We start from the raw sequence: 21649 nt of genomic DNA on the forward strand, positions 1-21649 counted from the left end.
TCATTGCTGGACTGCGTGGGCAGACTGGAGTACCTTGCTGGGAACTGTGCCTCATTCCTCTGTGCAATGCCTAACTAGGGAAGGGAGAGCAGGATGACGGGTATTAAGCTGCTGATGCTGTGGAGCAAGGTAAGTGGCAAAATTCCATTCAAGCAAACTAGAAAGAATATGGACTGGAGCGGAAAAGACCTTAACTGAGGAAAGACAGTTTTCTGAGAGTAAAGTATTAGAAAGATGCAACCTGGACCACTAACAGGGGTTTTGCCTCTTTTGGGGTGTACAGTAATTGCCAGGGACTGTGGAAAAGACCCTGAGGTACTTACCAGTCCTAGGACGTCTAAAATGATCGTGCCAGTGTGATAAAAGACCTCCATAAGTGTAGTGTGGAGCTAGGGGCTATTCAGAGCTGCCAGGGAAGGTAGAAGGCACTGCTGAGACCCTACTGCACCCCAGGGTGCAGCTCCAAAGGTCTGCTCCTGGAAGGCGAACGTACACAAAGAGGAAAGGGGAATGAGCTCAGAAAATGTGGAGATTATTATACAAGGAGTCTAAAAAGGCTATGGTTATTCAGAGACCTTGAGTCTGTATAAGCAAGTAAATACCAGAGAAACAGCGAAGTCAGCTATTAAACTAAACAATAGTACTACAGGAACAGGTATAAACTCTTCGTGTGTTTTTCAAGTTGTAGATTTAAAAGTTCTTAACCGCCAGTAAAGGGGAGCTTGACGCAGGCTTTTCTGCCTGGCGGAGCGGGGCGAGATCCTTACGGGCTCAAAACCAGCGCCTGGATGCGGACGTGGTTATGCGAGGGTTTGCCTGCCACGGCAGGAGATCAAGCTCCAGGGCCCGGGAGGTCCCTTTTTAGTCCTGTATTGCTAGGAAGGAAATGATGCAAAAAGGATTTTTAGACTACTGTTATTAATAGACTGGAAATAGCTATAAATTAATTCAGTTTGTGCGGCAAGCAGTCATCCTAAACCTGTTGTCGCTTCCACATCTGTGACAAGAATTACTTCAAAACAGCCCGTGTCCCCTGTTCGTTTCCCCTGCCGCCAGCGCTTCACATTAAGAGGCGTTGATGATTTTTTTTTGGCCGCTAATCACGTTTGGATGAAATCGCCCAGCATGTTGCCTATCACCGGTTTACCTCCCTCCTCACGGCGGGCAGCATTTCCAACCTGCCCGCCGGGAACCGCAACCGACCGGCGCCAGCCCCGAAACACCTCCCTGAACACCCTGAGGCAAAACACAGCACCTTCCAGCGCTTGTTCCACGCTACGGCTCAGTCAGCGCCCAGCTCCTTCGACAGCCGCATCCCGGCTGTTCACCGCCGGTGCCTGAGGGGAAGGGGCTGCCGGCAGCCGCAGGCCTGAGGGAGCCGAGCCCCCCCCCCCCCGGCGGGACTCCATTTCCCGGCGTGCCCCGCGGCCGCCGCGCTGGCGGCCATTGGCGGTACCCGCTGACAGGCGGCCCGTCCTGCGCTGGGCCGCCCCTGGCCGCCAAGGCCTTCGTTGTTCTCTCACTTAACTTTCCCTATAAACATGTTTAACCGTGTCTTTTACCCGGTTTAAAGGCGTAAAGGGCTTTCTTTTGCGCTGAGGCGAGCTGAAGTTCGGTGCCCGCTGCACCGCTAACGAGGTGCCAGGCTCTCCTTTGCCTCGCGCGCGATGCCTTCCTGTACTGCTGTCGCTTCCAGGGACAAAAAAACCCCAACAAACAACGGCTTGTCAGTTGAAAACTGGCATTTGCCAATACCCAGAAAACAGGGTCAATTGGTGGCCGACATCTACACTGAGTTCTGCGCGTTTCTCCTTGGGTAACAGCAGAAGTTCAGAAACGCGCAGGGTCAACCCCTTAACCTGGATCTACCAACCCTGGTCCCGCTTTGTTCCCTCCACAGCCTGGAAACATTTTTTTTTCCAGAAGCGGGATGCAAATAGTCAAACAAAAGTCTAATTCACTTTCCTGCTTTGTTTCCCTCCAGACATAATCTCGTTTTAATTAAATTACCTTACCCCGCTGCATGAAAATACAAACCACAGATCATATTCCACATTGAATTTTTTCACAGCCCGTTTTCTTAAAATGCCCCTCTCTGCTGTTCAAGGTCTTTTAGATGGAACGCAGGCGCTGCGTGAGCCTCACTTCGAATACTCCAAGGATTAATTGAAGAACATGATGGAAGGAAGGGGAGAGTGTGAGTAAAATAGCTGGTTTATATTTGTATCCTCAAATGTCAGTTCATTACCAAAGTTAGAAACCAGCTGATGCAGAAAACTCATTATGGCCTCATTTAGAATGCGTGTTTCTTGAGAGACAAAAAAGAATTGCCTTGCGCGGCTTGCTTGTCCAACACAAATGTGCCGCATTTTACAGTACGCTTTGGGATGTGAAGCAAAGAGCGTTTTCTTTAGGGTGCAGTATGTTTAATACTCTATTTAACTTGTTTATTTGCATTTATTTGAAATCCAAAGCAGTGGGGACTCCCACTGCTCTCCCTTCTCAACGCTCCTATTGATACTCGAGTCCCATTACTTGCATAGTTTTTGCGAGCTTTGGTTATTTGAGGGAACTGGGATTGTTTAGCCTAGAGAAGAGGAGGCTGAGGGGAGCCCTTATCGCTCTCTACAACTACCTGAAAGGAGGGTGTAGGGAGGTGGGTGTTGGTCTCTTCTCCCAGGTAGTTAGCGATAGGATGAGAGGAAATGGCCTCAAGCTGCGTCAGGGGAGGTTTAGATTGGATATTAGGAAAAAATTCTTCACAGAAAGGGTAGTCAAGCATTGGAACAGGCTGCCCAGAGAGGTGGTGGAGTCACCATCCCTGGAAGTGTTCAAAAAAATGGGTAGACGTGGCACTTTGGGACATGGTTTAGTAGGCATGGTGGTGTTGGGTTGATGGTTGGACTGGTGATCTTAGAGAACCTTTCCAACCTTAATGATTCCTAGTTTTTAGTTTCATTATAAATAATCCAGCCACCAAGCCAGGAAACACGAAATTGTTATTCTACCCTGAATTGGTTTAGTGGTGGACTTGGTAGTGTTAGGCTAATGGTTGGATTTGATGATCTTAAAGGTCTTTTCTAGCCTAAACGATTCTATGATTCTGTTTATTTGGCAGCATGTAAGTCAGGCAAAATGAAATGGTCAGGGAAGTCACGTCTACAGTCCTTTGTACAAAAGTGCACTTTTCCTGTGATTTTAGTGCTTGTAACTGTGTCCGGTTAGCAGTCCGGTGGCTTGGATCTCTCTTCACAAGTGCAGCCAGGATGCAGTAAGCTGCTTCTGGGAGCGGCACGGATGCACGGTGCCTGGGACAGCCCCGCGTACCCGCTCTGCGGGCCAGCAGGCTCAGTGCTGGCTGGGGCATTCATATCATGGAGCCGTGACTTCTGCAGAAATCAGGCTGAAGTCACCAGTTCCGCCTGAATCCCCAGGTAGCAAGCCGTAATGACCCCCTTGCCTCGCAGTGAACAAGCAAGGGTGTAATTTGAGTGCTTTGACTCAAGGAAACTCTGCAAGTAAAACATCCCATAAACTTGTATTAAGCCAGACTGTTAAGGATGGTCAAAAGGTCACTGCAGCTGAGGTGTGGTTGGGATGCAGCCCTGGTGCTGAGGGGAAGCCTGCAAAGCCCGCCCGTGGGGAAGGCAGGGGATGCTGGTTGGTATCGTTTGCTTAATTTCCCGACGCTGACAGCGCGTCGTCCATGTAACGCTTCTGTGCCATTAGAAAACATCCTGAATCAAGGGAAATTTGGAAGAAGGAATTAAAAAGTAGTGTAACAAAGGCAAAAAGAAAAGTGCAATTGCTGGAGAAACGTGCCAACATTTGTATTAATCTCTGCGGGCGAGATTTTATTGCCAGTGGGCCTTAGTCATTTGTAGGCGCTTTGAGTTGTGCCGAACTGTACGGCGGATGCCGTGGGTATCTGTGGGTCTCCTTGCAAAACAAGGTGCGGTGCTTACACGAACAGGAGGTGCAGCCGTCCCCAGGAATCGCCGTCCCCATCTCCGCTCTTGCCCCGGTCCGGGCGGTGGCACGGTGGCAGTGGCACGGTGGGGTGTCCCCCGTCGCTCCTCTTTCCCTCACCCTGAGCCTGCCTGTGCTCCAGTCCCAGAGAAAGCCGGGTGTCTACTCTTCACCTGCAAGGTGGCGAACTCCTTCTAGAAATGAATGGTAGTTTTATCAATTTTCCGAGATCGGGCTGTTCCTACTTCCCACCTTGTGTAAAATTTGCTCGGATAAGCAATCCCTCAAAAGATACCTGCGGATTTTTTTTTGTGGGTTTTTTTTTTTTTTCCCTCCTTCCCCCCCGCCCCCCCCGCCGTTACTACATACACCCCGTTTGGTAGGAGGAGTAGCGATGCTCGCAAGGAGCTCCCAAGAAACTCAGGCCATGCATCTCGCACGGAGCGCTGCTCTCCGGCCGCCTGCCGCCGCCGGCTTTGCCGCCGCCCCTGCCCGCCGCGCCCCGGCAAGCCCGCGCCTCCCCCGCAGGTAAGCGCTACCGGAGGGGAAGCCGCTCCCCGCAGGCGTCCGTCCCCGCTCCCGATCCCGGCAAACTTCGCGGGGTGCCCTCCGCGCTGCCGCGAGGCGGGGGGGGAGCGGCGCCTTTAACGCGGCCGCCATGTCGCGGGCGGCGGTTGGTGCGGGCCGTGTGTGGCGGCCGCGTCACGCGGGCCGGGAGCCAGGCGGGGCCGCTGCCCGGTGTCAAACGGAGCCGCCTCCGAGCGCCCCGCTGCCGGCGGGGGGGGCGGCGGCCGGGGCTCCGCCGCGCCGGAGCAGCCGGTAGCAATGCTTTGGTTTAGTTGCTCCTAGGTAGGTTTTTCTGTCTTACTTCCCCCCCCTCCCCCCCCGCCCTCCAGCCAAAAAAAAAAAAAAAAAATTGACAATGTGGTGCAGTGCTGCCTGGCGAGCGGTTTCGGAGATGCTTGTAAAATGGTGAACGCGTGTCACGCCGTCCCGGCGGAGCCGTCTCCTCCCCCGCCGCGGGGGAAGGGGGAGCTCCCCCCCAGCCGCCCCGGGTGGCTGCGTGGGGCCCTGGGCTCCGCGGGCGCTGCCGCTGCCCCGAGCCCGGCGGCGGCTGCCGGCTCCTGCGCGGCCGCGGCGAGGGGACCCTTCCGCAGGCAGGCTGGCGCGGTCGTCGTTTTGCGGTCACCTCAGGTGAACCGAGAAGTGGTTTGAGGGAATGCGTTGAGTTATTTGGGCAGCGGTACAGGAAGAAGCATCTTTTCGATTAGTTTGTTACTGTTTTCGTGGTGCTTTACGTGCTGCTAGCTGTGTAATAAAGGGTCGTCTTTATTTTTTTTTTCGCAGCAATATTAATTGCTATCCTCTGTTTTTGCAAAGTTTTAGCCGCAAAGCCTGATTTCCCTATTCGGTACTTCCCAGAGCGCTGTGACATCTCACTGGCATCCATTAATGCTACAGCAGGAACATCCTGAGTCCGTGGTCAGTTCTTCGGTGCTCTCTGAGATAGAAATGGCTTGCTTGAGAACAGAACGAAAAGGCTCGGGTCATTTCTGCATGTTCTGTGGAGTGGTAGAAAAAGCTGTGTGGTGCAAGTACTCCAGCATGCTGTGAGGGGGGGAAACAAAGCGGATTTTCTCCCATGTCCTTCGTATGCTCCTTTCCTTTTCAGAGTTCAGTATACCGTACCTATAGAAGAAGCTGTGCTAGTGCAGGAAGGATCGTCTTACGGATAAGATACTCGTTTAGGCCTCAGGAGTTTGGGGCTCAATTAATAACTCTGCTTACCAGCTTTACGTGTGAGTTGGGTATAAGTCACTTTGTGCGCATCTGTATCCCGGATTCCCCATTTGTAAAACAAGGCTATGGATTTCCAGATGTCGCTAGGGATAAGATCATACGTCTGTTTGGATCCTCTGTATAGCAGGGTGACTGAAGGCGTAATAAGCCCTCTTGATCTTAGCTATATATTGCAGGTCAATCTCTATGTGTATGAATATGTAGTTTGATCAAAATTTTATTAGTTTCAAAAAGGATCGACTGTAACGTTACCTTCCTTGATTTTCAGGCGCGAAATATTTCTTGTGTTTGAAGCACAGGACAACTTTTCCTAGTTCGTTAGCTATTACCAGCTTTGCCAGGCTTCTGAGGAAGGGAGTCTTTGACAGCACCTTTGCTTTCAGGTGGAAACATGGTTGTGTCCCTGTAGAATGCTTGTTTGTGTTACATTATGTTGCTCTTTTCTTACTACCAATAATTAAACACAGCTTTTTTCCCCCCTATTGATCAGTTGCTGAAGTAAAAGAAAGCTCTATCCTCCCCATGCTAACTGTTGACATGGAAAACAAGGAAAATGGCTCTCTGGATGTCAAAAAGTAAGTGAATCCACAGTGTCCAGTTTATGTAAACAGCACATGGATTTTGACTGTAGTTTTCCTTTGACTTAGTGCAGTTGGCAAGGGTGGGCACCTCCATCTTTGCTCATTTCAAACCTTCCCTGTTCTCAATTACTTTTATTGTATTTCAACATCAAAATAGAAGAGTCTTGGGCACTGAATTCATTAAAAGTGATATGTGGGAGGACATATAGCAATGGAGAGATGCAGAAGCTAGTAACTTAAGTTAGGGGTATACCTTTCTTCACTGATTTCTCCTCTCAACCCAGAGACTAAAGCAAGTGGTAGCACTGTAACCGATACTCTATCTCTGCTCACCTGTCTGCTAGCGGCTTTTGCAGAACCAGTGCCTGATGGCAGGAAGTGTCCTGTGTGGAAGTCTCCTCTCTGTCTTTCCTCGAGACATGCCCTTCTCTGCTGACTGCCCAGCCATCTAGAGCTGAGAAGTAGTGTCAGCCGCATATGTCATTGGTGTCAGTTCTCTCCTCGAACAGATATTTTAAGCTGTTCGCTGGAGAGGCTCTAAACTGCTGGGTTTTTTACTTCAGCTCTAGGGTGACCATATGACAGAGACATGGTGTGCACTGCTCTACAATTATTTTAGTGCGGTAGACTGCAGGCTGAGGGATAGGAACTGTTTTAGAGGCATTTCCATATCCTTAAAGGTCAGCAATTCTTAGATTAGGACTAGCAATTCTGAAGTTATGGTCTGAGAAGTGGAGTTCTGTGTGGAAAAATTTGGCTTTGCTGCTTTAGGGTTATAGAAGACATGCTGAAATAGATATATACGTTTATAGATGTATTAAAAAAAGAACCCACACAAAGAAAGGTACTAGAGAGAGTTCTTAGTCTGTCCTCTCCATCTGCAACACTTCTGCAAAGCTGCACCTCATTCTTCTTCAGATCTCTTTTCCATAAGCCTTCCAAGAAAACTTGACAATGCTTAGGCTCCCAGGCGCTAGAGTAATATGAATAATAGTAATAATAATGGTCACTTCAGGATGCTGATAAAACTGCTGATTATGACACAGCATCAAAAGATCTGATGGCAGCCATTACAATCAGCATGCTCACCCTTCACTTGAGACATTGGTTACACCACACCAAAATAAAATTCATTTCCCTGTTCAGCAACTCTGAATAGATTACACCATGTATAACCTGCAGAAGCCGCCTTCAGCTGACAGTCTTGCTTCTACAGTGAGGACTCCATGGAGGGGGCGGGGCTGGGGAGAAGGGAGGCAGCCAAAGTGAGGATAGTTTGCATTTAATCATTTTCCCCTGAGGCTTCAGTGATAAAGGCTCAACTACTAATTGTGAAGGTGGCTTTTCCAAACTGATGAGGATTGTAATTAAACTGATCAGGAGCTGCGGTTTCTAAATGAATGTATACCGTATGTATGTGCGCATATCTACAAAGGAAGTATTTGGCACTTTCTTGAAGTGGTTATAAATATCTTGCATAAAATCTGTTTGTTCACAGCTATATCCTTTCAGGCCTTGCTGCTTCTGCCACATGATGGCAATAAAGGCACAGGGACAGCGGTGAAAAGGAGACAAGCCTAATCTTTATTCATTGTCAGTGCATCTAGTATCCTGCTACAAAGCCTAAAATGCCACTCCTCTTAAGATTTTACAGCATGCAGGATGTCTGGCATAAACCAGTGTCTGGCTAAGCCATGGCTATTACATATTCCTTTTTCTTGTCTAAAGAATAGACTCACGTGCAACAGCAGGGCAAGGAGGATACTGTTAAAAGTCTAGAAGGCAAATGAGCATCTGTGTGGGTAGATAGGTTAAAATCCAGCCAGCCTCCAACAGCCTGCCACATGCCTTTGAGTCTCCTTGCAGCTGTACCTGTGGAAGTTGGCTCCACTTGAGGTCCAGTGCGATGCTATTCCTTGAGGCAGGAACTTGCAATTATTTCCTGTGATTAGTTAATGACTAAAGTAGAGCCCCTGAAGTCATTGCAGTTGGGCCTGGGATGGGGCTGGACCAAGCCGTAGTTCTCTAGCAGTAAAAGAAGAGCTATGCAAAGAACTAATGCACCTGGGCTGAAGTACAAAATTGTGGGAAGCAGGGTTTGGGACTGTATTTAGTTTGAAATTAAAATGTTTCGGGAAGTAAGCAAAGTCCAGTTAGGAGGTATTTTTACAGATTGAATCTTTTCTTTGCTGTTCAGGAAGAATTTAATTCAATATCTTTTAGGATTTTTTTTTTTTTTAAATAGTGAACTGTTGGGGTTTTGTTTGTTTATTTTTAATTTTAAGTAGAAGATGAGTCATTGAAAGTGCTAGTCTATCTCTTAGGGAAAATGCAAAGATTCAAATACAATTCTTTAAATGCTGCTTTTACAAATAAGTGTAAGTTTTGTGTGGTGCTTTTCACATTTCACTTCTTAAGCCTCAGAATGTGCACAGCACCAAAAATCTTAATTGAAAGACATTCTTTGATTTAAAAAAAAAAAAAAAAAAGTGCAGCTCTGATAAGACCAGATAGTCTCATTTTCAATTTTGCTGAGTGTTGCCTTTCTATGTAATCACAATCAGTGAAACAATCCATGAAGTCATTACTTGATGAGCAGAAGTAAGAAACTCTGGCCCTTTGCTCATTGCTCTGAGATATGTGTATATTCCATGTGATAAGTGAAACAAACTGCTTTTAGAAGGCCAAGTGCAGCATACGGTGTGATAGCGAGGTTGCAGTGTGAGTCTCTAGGGCCAGAATTTTGCTGTCATATTGACAGGTACATTCCAAGAGGTAGGGGAGAAGCAACAATCATTGTGTTCACAAGTCCTCCTTCCCAGGGCTCAGCTAGATGTAGAAATCGGCATGTTGTAGAAACAGTGATGGGCGGCACTATATGTGATTCTGTTTGTTTCTCTTCCTGGCTGGTTGGAAAAATGGTTGGCCCTTGATTCAGTCAGTTATTTTGCTGGAAGGCATGCAAGTCTAGGCAAGACAGAGGTAGTGACAGTCGGAAAAGAAAAATTTGAAGGACAGAACAAAAATGCTGTCAGGAGAGTATAATCTGTGTTTCTTTCCCAGCTGGTGCTGTTGAAAATCAAAGTCCTGCCTCTAAGCTTCAGGATCGGAAATGGACAGGATTCTGACATCTGCCCCGATCTGTACATTTTCGATATTTCTTCATTAGCATTATGCTTAAGCATGCAGAACGGTGGAAAATATCTGGCATGAACTTTGGGACTTCTAGTTGGAGAAGCATGTTAAAGAAGTTCCTTCTTTTGATGTCTTGCTCTTCATATTCCTAAATTGCTATAGGAAAGGCAATCAAGTCACTGTGTGTCTTTTTTAACAAGAATTTGCAGATACACAAAGGTTATCTGAGATAGGGTGATGGCAGGTTGAGGATAAGAAATGCAGGAGAAGGATAGTAATATGAGCAATTGGTTGGGTTTGCTACTGTGGAAAGCAATTGCCTGAGGTCAATCACAGAAGGAATTCATTCTGATTGTGTTCAACAGGTATTTTCTCAGATTCATAGCTATTTAAGAAGTCCATAGATTTGTCCAAAGACAAGTCCAAAAACTATTTTGGGAAATTTTCTACAATTAGTGCAATCATTGGTGCCTTTCTCTTTTTTTGTGTGTGTTTTGCAAGGTAAAGATGATTTCCGGTAGTTTCTACCCATGTTACAAGGAAGCACAGTCTCATCTGGGAAAAGTATAATGCACATACTGCAATTCTTTATCAGTACTTGGTAGCTGAAAACAGGCTGCAGTCTTGAAAGACAGGGGTTTGGTACCTCAGTCATGGTAGTCTTTGTTCTCCAACTGCAAAGGCAGCACACTTACAGGAAAAGATCCTGACTGATTACCTTTGGCTGATGTGAAGATTCGTATACTTTCTTCTTTTCTGAAGGGAGAGGTACCTCAGTTGTCCCCAGCATCAGGTCTTTGATATGGAAGAGAACAGGAGTGACTGTTCTGTATCGGGGCAGGGGGAGGTGTGTCGCAGGATACAAGGAGGAACAGGGAAGGAGGGGATGTACATGGGGTGTGCACAAAGAAGCAGCAGACTCTGCACGCATGTAGTGATTACTTGTCTGGATTTGCACTTTGCAGTTCAGTAGAGAACGGGAGACCTCCGGATCCTGCTGACTGGGCTGTTATCGATGTTGTGAATTATTTCAGAACAGCTGGATTTGAAGAACAAGCCAATGCTTTTCAAGAACAGGTAAATCTGTTAGGAAACACCTTTTGACTGCCACCAGTTTCTCACGTCGCACATTTTTGCCATGGACCTGGTTATATGCTGTTAACTGGGAGTGAAAATCCCACATTAATGGGGGGATTTGAGTCTGTTATCGGGTGCAAATCCACAGGACTATGATCTTTGAGTAATAATATTGTTCTACAAGGTGTGGATAATGGGTTGGAGTTTGTTTAAAATGGTCATCTGAAAGGTGAGGAATCTAAACAAATTTTCTGGCTTGGACTCAGTCTCCCTATACAACCCACTCAGTTTCTCTGTCTCGTTATTTAAAATGTGAATGGTAACTCCCTTCTTCCTTAGTGTATTGTGCAAATACACTCATGAGTATTTATAAAATCGGGGGCTCCTATGAAGCAAGTTGCTTTTGAAGACCTAGGGTGAAAAAGGGACTGCTGTATTGCACTGAACTTGGCAGTGCAAGTGAACAGGGAAAGGACAAGTTGGCAATAAAGGGGAGGAACCTTTTTAGGCCCAGGAGCAGCATGTTTGTTGGAATCGGTCTGAGAAGGAGGTTGGGTCTTCATTTCTGGGTCTTGTAACTGCTGATGCTAATGGATGGCTTCTTTTGGTAGCTTTGATCAGCAAAGAGCTTAACAGTCAAATGGCCCCTCGTAATTCACCTGCCAGCACGCTGGTAAGGTGTATTGGTGGGGCAGGATAGGGAAGTTGGCTTTCCTGGCCTACAGCCCACCTGTTTTGTAGAGAAGGAACTTACACCTTCAGATTATCAGTTCAGCACCTTCCCTGGTAAGTCTTTAGGTTTGCATGCGACTCCCAGGAAATTAGTTACCAACACTTGTATTTAGTATCAAAATAGATAGCTTGACTTTCCAAGGCACTGAGCTAGTGCAAGTTATTGGCAGCTTTTCAGGGAAACTGTACATCTAAAGCAAAATAGCATTACTGTTGGTCAGGTTAATCTTGCTGACCTTCAGCACCTGGATGGTGAAATCCCTTCTGATTGTAATTGATGAGTATAACAGAGTATCTAAATATAGCTCTTTGTTCTTGGGGGTGAAAAGCCTGGTACTTGGGTAATTCTCTGGCAGGGTGCAGAGAGAGGCTCTTTCTGCAGCTGCTACTAATTTTCCAGAATTTGAAGATGGGTAAACAGGCAAAAAAAAAAAAAAAAAAAAAATTGTTTAAGTGTATCCATTCCTTAATACCAGCATCCATGTCCCCTCAACAGCCCTGGAAATGTGGCTTTAAAAAAACACACTAGCAAAGTAATTGTGGCCTCTGGGGTTTTTTCCTTATACTGACAGATACCTCTGACTTTCATCAAATATCTTAACCTCTCTGCACCTCAGCTGCCTTGTCAATAATACTGCAGTAATTACTGCTGATCTTGCAGCAGCAAGGTGAGGCTAACTCATGAGTTTTGGCAAAGCAATTTGCAACAGCCTGATGGAAAGCAGCATAGAAGTAGCGTGTAAAGGTTTTATTAGTATTCTGCAGTGAGGGCAAGTGGCTTCAGGAAGATAGCTGAAGTAAGCTGCTTTTTAGCCATGTATTGCCAGGACTCTGCTAGGATAGCCACGGGCAGAAATGTGGCTGTGATTCTGCTGCCAACTTCACTTTATGCCAGAGCCTGGGAGAGAGAGGCTGACAGCTGCCACTAAGATATGGCCAGGAGATGTGGGACGGACACTCACAGCAGAAGTCATTGCCGCTTCCTTCCCCCTCCATTCCCTTAGCAGCACGAGGAGCAGCAAGTGCCTGGGTCTCCATGCCAGCTCTGCCAGCCCATTCCCTGTCTGCACCAGGAACAACCCCAGGAACAACCCTGCCCCTAACCTCTTACCAGTGGTGGTGGTCTGACTCCTCCACACTGTTTACTAGCCACTAACTTTAACTCTGGGTACTTATGGTATTTGTTACCAGGATCTCCCAGGCCTTCCAGGTGTGGCAGTGCACAGTCAGGTTCACTTTGAACCCTTAGCCATCCTCTGTCTATAGAGTGCCCAGGCGTGCAGCTGAAGCTCTGGCCATCTCTGGTTTTGTCTACCCTTTGTACTGCAGCTTGCCAGGGCCCCAGAAACCTAAATTAATTTGATCTGCTACTGCCCTCAGTATGTACTGGAAGGGGAAGGGGAATGAGTTTGTAAATGGCAAATGAAAGTATTCCATTTCACCTACAACACTGGGAAATTGTTTTCCACTGAGCTGCTTCAGTAAGGGTAGCACAGTGGTTTCCTTACAAAACATCAGTAGCCCAGAATGTAATCATGAGATCTATTATTACATTCAGCTTTTACACAACAGCAACTGAGTCCACACTTCCTTTGGATGAATCTGAATACATTCGGACTCACCCAAAGCAAGTGACTTGAAGAATTTTTAAGACCTGAATTTTTCTTACAACATTTTAAGGAAAATGAGAAGACATTTTAAGAACAGCAGAATATTTTATTCAAACTATATTGTAAGTGCTGGTAAGAAGTGACGACTGTATGATGATTATACATTATTCCTTCTTGGAGTTCCAAGCAAGTCAAAAGAGCTCACTGATGAAAAGAGATTCAACTGAAAGATGTTGCCCAATAACAAAAACCCATAACATCAGCAAGCAAATCAGGCAAGCCAGGAAGTTGGGGGCACAGGATAACTAAAGAGAGAGGCAGACCGGATGCAGGATGAGGGTGCGAACACCTTCAGAGAACTGCTGCCTGCCAGTACGTGGCTGAGCTTTGTCTAGGAGCCCTGGGAGCACAGGGCGCTGTGGCTCGCTTGGAGACTGAAGCTGTTTGCCACGTCTCGAGACATGCTAGCGCTATGCCTGGCCTTCATTGTTGCCCATGTGGCTTGTTAACCATTAGTATTGCAATAGCCACATAAGCCAAAGTAACCCACTGGTAGTTTGCGGGCCTCGCTGCAATGCTGCACCCGAAGGCAAACGGGTTCGATGCTAGCTTGTGTCCGCTGCTGCTTTCTAGCAGTGCCATGGCATGGAGGAGCATGTGGGCATGCCGGCTGCCACGCTTTCATGTTAGCTGTACTGTAAAACCTTGCAGTTCTCAGTCACTCGGAGAAAGAGCAGAAAGAGTGCTGGGAGGACTTGAAGCTGAACTGGCCCTCTGGTTATTTACTGAAGACAATACGCTATTGCTGTTGAGGCCATCCTGGCACAGTGGGGAATTACTGTTAGCTCTGGTTGTGCAGAGGGGTGCCTCTGCAGATGACATTAAAAAGGCAAACCGAAAGCTGTCATTGAAGTTGTGTCCTGAAAAAAAAATCCAGAAAATAGAGAAGTAGCAGAGAAGAAAATCAGAGAAGTCATCAAAGCATACAAAATCTTACCTGGTGCCAAAAACCAGAAGGACTATGACAAATCTACAGAAGCAGGTTTAAGTGGAAAAGTAAAAAGAACTGGAAAAGGTAAAGCTTACGATACACGCAAAGATATAAACCACTTGAATTCTGAATACATAATCACTCATTTCTACCCAGATATGTTTAGAGAATCAGTTTTCTATTCAATGAAAGCCTTAGTAGTTACCAACATTTCTAGAATCCACAGGGAGCCCTGTGGAAGAAGAAAGGAAATGAATAGACGCTTTTTTCCTATTCTTGGAGTTTCTCCTGTTCCAGGTTGCTGTTCTTCCTCCATAGCATCGTTGAACAGCAACAGAAAAGGCAACTTCAGATCGGTCATAGCAATGAGCAAAATATTCACTGGTGTCAAAATTCCCACAGAAAGAATTGTGACGAATGGAAAAGAGAGAATAGAAACTGGTTTTAACCATTAACATTCTCAACAGTAATTGGAAAGAGGCACCTGCTATGATTGGGTAAAAAGTTGCCGGAAACTTCTTTCTTTTAGAAATATTGTTACATTTTGCTCCTCTGAGGGATTAGCAGTCATCTCTCTTGGGGACATTTTAAAGAAATTCTACTTTCAGCTGATTTTTGACTATGTTGTGGTTTGCTGATGTATTTCATATTTATAAACTTCATCAAATCATAAGAGAGATCAGTCAGGACAAATTCATGCTGAACTCTAATATATTAAAGTCTTCCTCTTTTCACATTGAGTTGTAATCAAGGACAGGATCTCTGACATTTCCAAGACAACATTTAATATTTCTAAGGAAGATGATGCAGTGGGATAAATTGATGTGTGATGTTTATAATATTTACAAAAATACAAAATTTTGGCAATATGTTGTCATGGACAACAACAATATGTGCAAGCATTTGAACTGGTTGTTGGCTATTGATAACAAATTCAACATTTAGTAGTGGGTTTTTTTATTAAAAGTAAAAAAGAATGCAACAGCAGTGAAGTCCAGTGCAGGAGAATGTCATAAGGCTATATACTCCTTTGGGCTATGACAACCTTGGGAGGTCTGGCTCTGTTGTGAGACACCAGGCAACGCATTGTTGTGTAGGCGTAGCTCCTGTTTCCTGAGTAGTGCAGTGTGATTGAACCATAAGAATGTGTAAAGAGAAGGATGGTCCCATGTCTAAAACAGAGATGGGAGTTGAGAGAGGTGGATTCTTTCTCTTCCATTTTGACTGCTGAAAAATTATTTACAGATAGTTTTCAAATATACAACAAGGTTTTGAGGTGGAAACAAACGCCAAAGCCTACAGGATTTCTAATGTAAATAGGTCAGAAAGCCAAGATTTCAGAGAAACAAAAAACATATGTGTGATTTAAAAGTGGAAATTTTAAGCAGGAACAAGTAGAGGTTGTTGAGATGACCTAAGCTGGGAAGTTGCTGCTTTTAGCCTCTTCCGTTGTACGTGGAGGAAGAGAAGTTCCCTCAGAGTGTTGAGCCCCATAGGTAGGCCCTTCTAAAATTTCTGATTGCAGGAGTCTTTTTCTTTTTCCCCCCAGGAAGCATGGGAAGGTTAGCCTTTTAAAGAAGACACCTGAAGTTATTAGCAGATACTAACTAGTCCAAACTTGCATATTGCTGTCAATGGCAATTCTTCTGAAATGCACTTCAGAAGCCACCTTCTTAAGAGTATCTTTCCCTTAATAGCTGATAATGAGTCAATCTGCACATGTACCTATTAATTTGAAACAGATTTACAAGGAGGGAATTTTGAAATTAGGCTCATTTGGGTTTTGTGCTTCACTGAATAGTATTTATGCCTTAGTCAGCACAGGTGAGAACTTGAAAAGCAGGCAGCAGAATTTAGCAGCTATAAACATAGTTTCAGGAAAAGAAAAGCTACTATTTCTTTTGTCATTGATTGTCTGTAGTAGTCTTCCATTTGTTGCATGACTGTTCTCATCTGTTAGATTTCTACATTTGTCTTTATCAACTCTTTAATTCTTCTTATAGGAAATTGATGGCAAATCATTACTGTTGATGACAAGAAATGATGTACTGACTGGACTTTCATTAAAACTGGGGCCTGCGCTGAAAATCTATGAATATCACGTAAAACCTCTACAGACACAACATCTAAAGAACAACTCTTTATAGCGAATTGTCTGATTGGGGTCATGTTGTGCCTCAAACAATAAATAAGCAATTTGGTTTCATGTGATGGAACTTTGTAAAGAGAGACTATATCTATTAAGAATTTAAACCAAATTACAATATATATCCTATTGGATAGAGTTGGCAATATACTATATACTGAGTCTGAACTGAGAGAGGTGGTGTGTATTTTTTACGTAGTACATAATGATTTTCTCTTTTAGGAATTGTCAGTGAGCATGTTGAGATAGCTACATCACTGTATCCAGAACAAAAGGGAGGTATGTCATTCTCATTTTTGAGCCAGACATGTTCTTGATTTCATGAATTAAAATACCAAAAAAAACCTACCCCCAAATAAAGTTTACATGCATCTTTGGGAGAGAGAAACCAATTACAGTAGGTTTTGGTTTACATTAAAGACCTACTAAAATTACTACTTCTAATTTTAGGATGGGACTGACACTTGCCAACTCACCCTTTTTTGCAGAGGGTCCTATTTTGACCTTATTAAGGTTTACTCGTGGTATGCTGCAATGTTTAAAGCTGTACATACAATTAACATAACCCCTTCGATAGCAGAAGGTGTTGCTGACAGGTGAAACTGGGTTGTGTATTTTTTGCTGTCCTTTAAATTTTCAGCTTGTTTTCACCTGTTTTTAATAGTAGTTCTATGTAAAGTATAGTTGGTTTTAAAAAGTTTGTGTTGCTTTGCAAAACAAAAAAAACTTCATTTTATTCCTTTTTTAATTTATGATAACTTGTTTTCTAACATTATGCAGAAATTTGTAAAAAGATTAAAATTCTGCACATTTTTAATATTGTCTGTCATTGGTGTTGTGATGGTTGATTTTTTTTTTTTAATGCTTTACTTAATGGTTTGAATACTTGTTTTAAAAACTGAAAGAAGCTGTCTCATCACCATACATCTCTGTTAAAAGAGAGTCTTGTTCAATCTGTTTGTACCCGTTCCCTATTTGATAGGTTGCTTGCTATATCCCAATAAAGCATTGCTTATGTTTGGATTCAGTTTACTTTACAGATCTTTTACTTTCTCGGTTTCTTTGTTGTGCTATATTGGAGCTCCTGTTTTTCTTCATTTTCCCATTAAAAAGGTACCAAAACCTACTTAATATTCTATGTTTTCGTGACTGCTTTTAACGCCACCTACCAAGATATTTAAAGATTTCATCATTTTTGCTTTTTCTTGCCTTGTGTTACATACTGCTGAAGGAGAGCATTTGAAGCCCTGGTCACAGTTCACCAGTAACATCTGTGCTTCTCTTACCCCTTTCTAAAGTTGTCAGTGGTGCAGAGGCGTTGTGCTGGCCCTGGTATGGCAGGGTGATTTACCCCAGATGCCTGGGAGGTAGCCTGGCTGGGCTCACCCATCTTCTCTGGCCCAGAGAGCTTTGTGATTACCCCCAGAATTGGGTAAACCCCCTGGATGTGGGGTTGTGTCAGTGAGGCTGCGTAAAGGAACTGGGAAGAAGGAAATAAAGCAGGAGAGTGTGGTGAAAGTGGAAATGGGGTGGGAGGAAGTGGTGAAAGGGGTACAGCTGAGAAGGGAGACGGTAAGAGAGAGTTGCACTTTCTGCCAAGCGGGGACAGGATTCAGGGAGAGGAAGAAGAAGCTCCTCTCATCTACTGCCTAGGTGGTGGCCCTGCCTTCGCTTCTGACTTGGCCAAGTGCAAGGTGCGGGTTGATGCTACCGTGCTTATGGTTTCTGCTGTTGAGATTTGAGCGGGGATAAAGCCACATTAGTAGCTGTGCTGTAGGTAAAGCTCACAGTATATGGTATAATACACAAACTATATAGCAGCATGCTTTCTTGAATACTTTCTAACCTTTACACTGTACAACATATTTATTTGGTGTTTGAGACGCGTTATAGGAGACAGGGATGTATTCACCATTTCTCTTTTCTGTCCCTTGTGCTGTGCTCACTTCAGGTATTGGTCTGTTAGCAGCAGGTTTGTAAATCACAGTCTGAATTCTGCTTATGATTTTATTTATAGTTTGGTAGTGTCCAGAGATACCTCCTGGGAGTAGGGAGCTTCTGGAAGACTAGATTCAAATAGAGAGCATCGTCCCTGCCTTGGGGAGTTTTCAGGTGCAGTCTGTATCAGGCTAATTACAGGGTGCCATTGAAAAGTTATACATGAAACTCCTAAATATTTTAATAGAGAAGTAGATATGTTTATGAAAAGGATTATGTGAAGTAGCTGCCTGTAGCAGTCCGGAGATGCCTACCAGCCCTGTATTTATAGAATTATTGTTGGAGTAGAATATATAGTGCTATGTTACTGAAGGATGAATTGAACGTTCTCTTTTTCTCTGTTTGTATGTTTGGTGTGGGATTGACTCATTTTGTAGATCTATGAATGACACAGAATTAGAAGTAAAACAAACATATTTATTCCATCAAGGAGTAAAAATCTCCACTGTACAGCCATGAGAGCTCATTTGGTGATTACTGAGCACTGGGCTTTCTTTTAATGTGTTTTAATGAGCAAATGAATTGCATTCAGAAACGTCCAGATTGTATTCCCCTTTTGATCAGCACCACTAGCTGGTTCGTTCGAGTAGAGGCCTCACAGAAAGCTCGCTGCAAGTCCGAAAGGGCATTTGGAGGATGTTACTCAGAACTGTAACAATTTCTTTTTACTGTCCCTGATCTTTATTGTAGTTTCCTCCTGTTATCTGAGCTTGCTAATGCTGCTGTTCTCTTTGTGCAGGTGACCGTTCTGGTTTTTGTTTGTTACGTTCTCCTTGCTGTTTCTGGGAGAACAAAAAATCTTTTAAAAAGAGACTGGAGGGTTTGAAAGAGGAAGTCAAAGCCAGATTATTTTTAGCTGCCATTCCTCTTGCAGAAAACACAGCTGCTGTTGAGATGAGGAAGCGACGGATGGGCATGACTGGATACCATGTCAATACTGCAGTTCTGAGCGTCGCAGAGCTATGCAGGAATCCAGTTTATAACGTGCCCTTAATGTGCCAGCAGCTAGGAGAGTCCCTCTGCCTTAAAAGCCCTCCCTGTGCTTTGGGTGGTGGTTAAGCTGCCAGGTGTCCAACTGCTCAGCTGATGCCGGGTGTGAGAGTGACGATGGTCTCAGTGCTGCAGGGCTCCTTGCTTTCACACCAAAACAGCAATTTAGAGAGCCGCCTCCTTCTCCTAGAGGCAGCTTTAAGGAGCAAAACTAGCAGTCGGCTCCCCTGCCCTGCTGCTGGTCAGCACAAGAGCAGAGAGACGTGCTGCAGCCAAGGTCCTCCTGTTCCCTCTCCACCCTCCTCCCTGTCCCTCCTCTCACCCTTTCCATGATACCACTAGTGCACATCTATCAGAATCTTTCCTAGCACTTTCAAAAATGGTTTGGAAGCATTACAGTATTCCTTTTTTGGTATGATGGTTGTGAAATGTATATTGGTATTGTTCATCAGCTCTGGCGTTCGCTCTCCTCTCAAGCTGTAGATACACACGTTCTCTTTGCATCCAAATACAGTGCCAGTGCCAGGTACCACACATAAAGCACATATAAGGCAACTGTCGGCAAAGTACAGAGGCTGTGGCTGTCCACCAAGGTCGCTTTCTCAACCTAGAGAAAATTGTTCTGTCTGCTTGCTGGTATCTCCCATCCCTGTGTGTTATTATTCCCTTTAAAACAGTTTGTTCTAGTGTGCTGCGTTTTATTGATTTGTAGAAAATTCTCTGCTCTTTAATTATAGGACAAGACTTGGCAGCTGTAGCGAAGGGAGTAGCCACCCGTGCATCACTCCTGGCTAGAAACGGCCTGGGCAAAATGTCACATTAGGCCCCCGCTGTCAGTGATTACTTGCTAAATGAACTCCTCTCTTTTCACTGCTTTTTTCCACATGTTCAAATTCCAAGTGCTTTACCTCTTCCTCTTTTTAAAAATCAGCATTTAGTTGGTCTGTTATCTTCAACACTCCTCTTTCCACTGTCACACCTAAGTTACCATCACAGTTATTTGAAAAGCAGAGGGTCTTACCTTCTGTGAGTCTGGGGGAAGCTACAAATTTATTTCTCTTTCTTTTTTAAAGGCAGTACTGTCCAAAATTTGAAGGTTGAGTCTGAGCGGGACCAGAAAAACATCATCTCACTTTGTTCTGGTTCTTTACTTCCAAGTCAGAACAGCAGTTCCTTCCCCTCCAGGAATGGGTTTTAGCCCTAAAGTCATGTGGGAAATTAATTGGCTGTAAATGTGCACGTGAACAGCGCAACCGTCACAGGCTCAGTAGGCAGCAGGATGAGTGGAGCGGCATGGAGAAGGGTCTGCTCTGCTGTCTCACCTGCACCTCAGGGACGATTCACACAGGCAGTGGCTTGGCTTCTGCTTCATCTGACAGAGAACGAGAGGACTTGGTGCTTGGGGATGTCAGCTGGGAGAGCCCATCCGCGTCCCGTTCCATCACACCGAAGGCCTCCATACACCTTCACCTCCGCGTTGCTCAGTTCTGACAGCGGCTTCCCCCGGGGAGGTGCAGCGGGCAGTGGCTGTCATTAGCCCACAGGCAGCCTGCAAGGGCAGTCTCCATTGGAATAATGGGCAGACTGATTTAATAAGTAGCTGCCATTCCTGTTGGGAAAGGCTGTGTTCTTTTGAATATGATAATGTAAGAAGGTCGTTAAATTCTTTTTTTGCTTAGCCCCTATAATTAGGGAATTGTTTGATTTAGTGATGTTCCTTTGGATCCCAGATGTGTATTCAACTTACTCCCAGAATAACATTAGCTGGTAGATTCTGTAAATTTGCGGAATGCAACTGTAACCTCAAACATCTGGAGAGCCCAAGGGGAGCACCATGAAGACTGTCAGTGGCCCTTGGTCTCCACGTGAGAGTTTTGTTGCTACTGAAGGCTGCTGGTGAGTAGTGGAGACCACTGTTGTATTTATATGCTGCACTCGTGAGCATCTTTGTTAAAGGAAAAGTCAGCAGTCATAACCGCTGTATCATCAGCTGATCTGCTGATAAGGCAACAACAAATGTCTGGGCATTGGCAGGCTTGCACTTGAGATCTCAAGATGTTCTCTTCCCCTTTTCAGATGATTGCTATAATCCAGCTGCCCCTCGATAAGCACTCTGCAGTACTTGCTATGGTTGAGGATGCCCCGGCTTTGCAGCAGCTAAATCATACCAAACAAGGGAGCGAAGGCTCATCTTTTCCACCAATCTCTGATTCAAGAGTAACATTGCTTTGTCTTGTACTGGTGGATTGCAACAGGAGGAAGGAAGTAAAGAGTAAGGAACTTGTAGCTGTGTTTGTTTCCCAGCTGGTGGCCAAGCCACAGGGAGAAGTGTGGAAGCGGGTGTGTGCCTGGGCGTAGCAGCCCTGTTTCGCAAGGATACTCCTCTTCTACTCCCTCCTCCCTTCTGTATAAATACCATATGCCGGTTTGCCTGGGCTTCTCTACCTGGAAATATGTGTAATCTAGAAGATTTGGAAACGTTGCAGGACTATAAGGCCATTAAAACTTGAGCTCTTGTCTTTTCCAGTCAGCTGTAGATGTTAATGTGGGAATTCATGCCTAATGCCACTCTTGAGAGGTGGCACAAGCCCTTTGCAGTACTCGGGCGCTCTGGTTTCTG

General features: G+C 45.0%; 1 protein-coding gene across 1 annotated transcript; it reads left to right on the plus strand.

The window, feature by feature from the left end:
- The first annotated feature begins 5903 nt into the window (after positions 1-5903).
- On the plus strand, positions 5904-16042 carry SAMD13 (sterile alpha motif domain containing 13). Its single transcript, XM_009478985.2, has 4 exons — positions 5904-5945; positions 6260-6344; positions 10451-10562; positions 15899-16042. Exons 2-4 carry the CDS (start codon positions 6292-6294, stop codon positions 16040-16042), a joined length of 309 nt encoding a protein of 102 aa, XP_009477260.1. The 5' UTR covers positions 5904-5945; positions 6260-6291.
- The last annotated feature ends 5607 nt before the right edge of the window (positions 16043-21649 follow it).

Source organism: Pelecanus crispus, chromosome 5 (genome assembly GCF_030463565.1).
Source record: "Pelecanus crispus isolate bPelCri1 chromosome 5, bPelCri1.pri, whole genome shotgun sequence".
Taxonomy (NCBI): domain Eukaryota; kingdom Metazoa; phylum Chordata; class Aves; order Pelecaniformes; family Pelecanidae; genus Pelecanus; species Pelecanus crispus.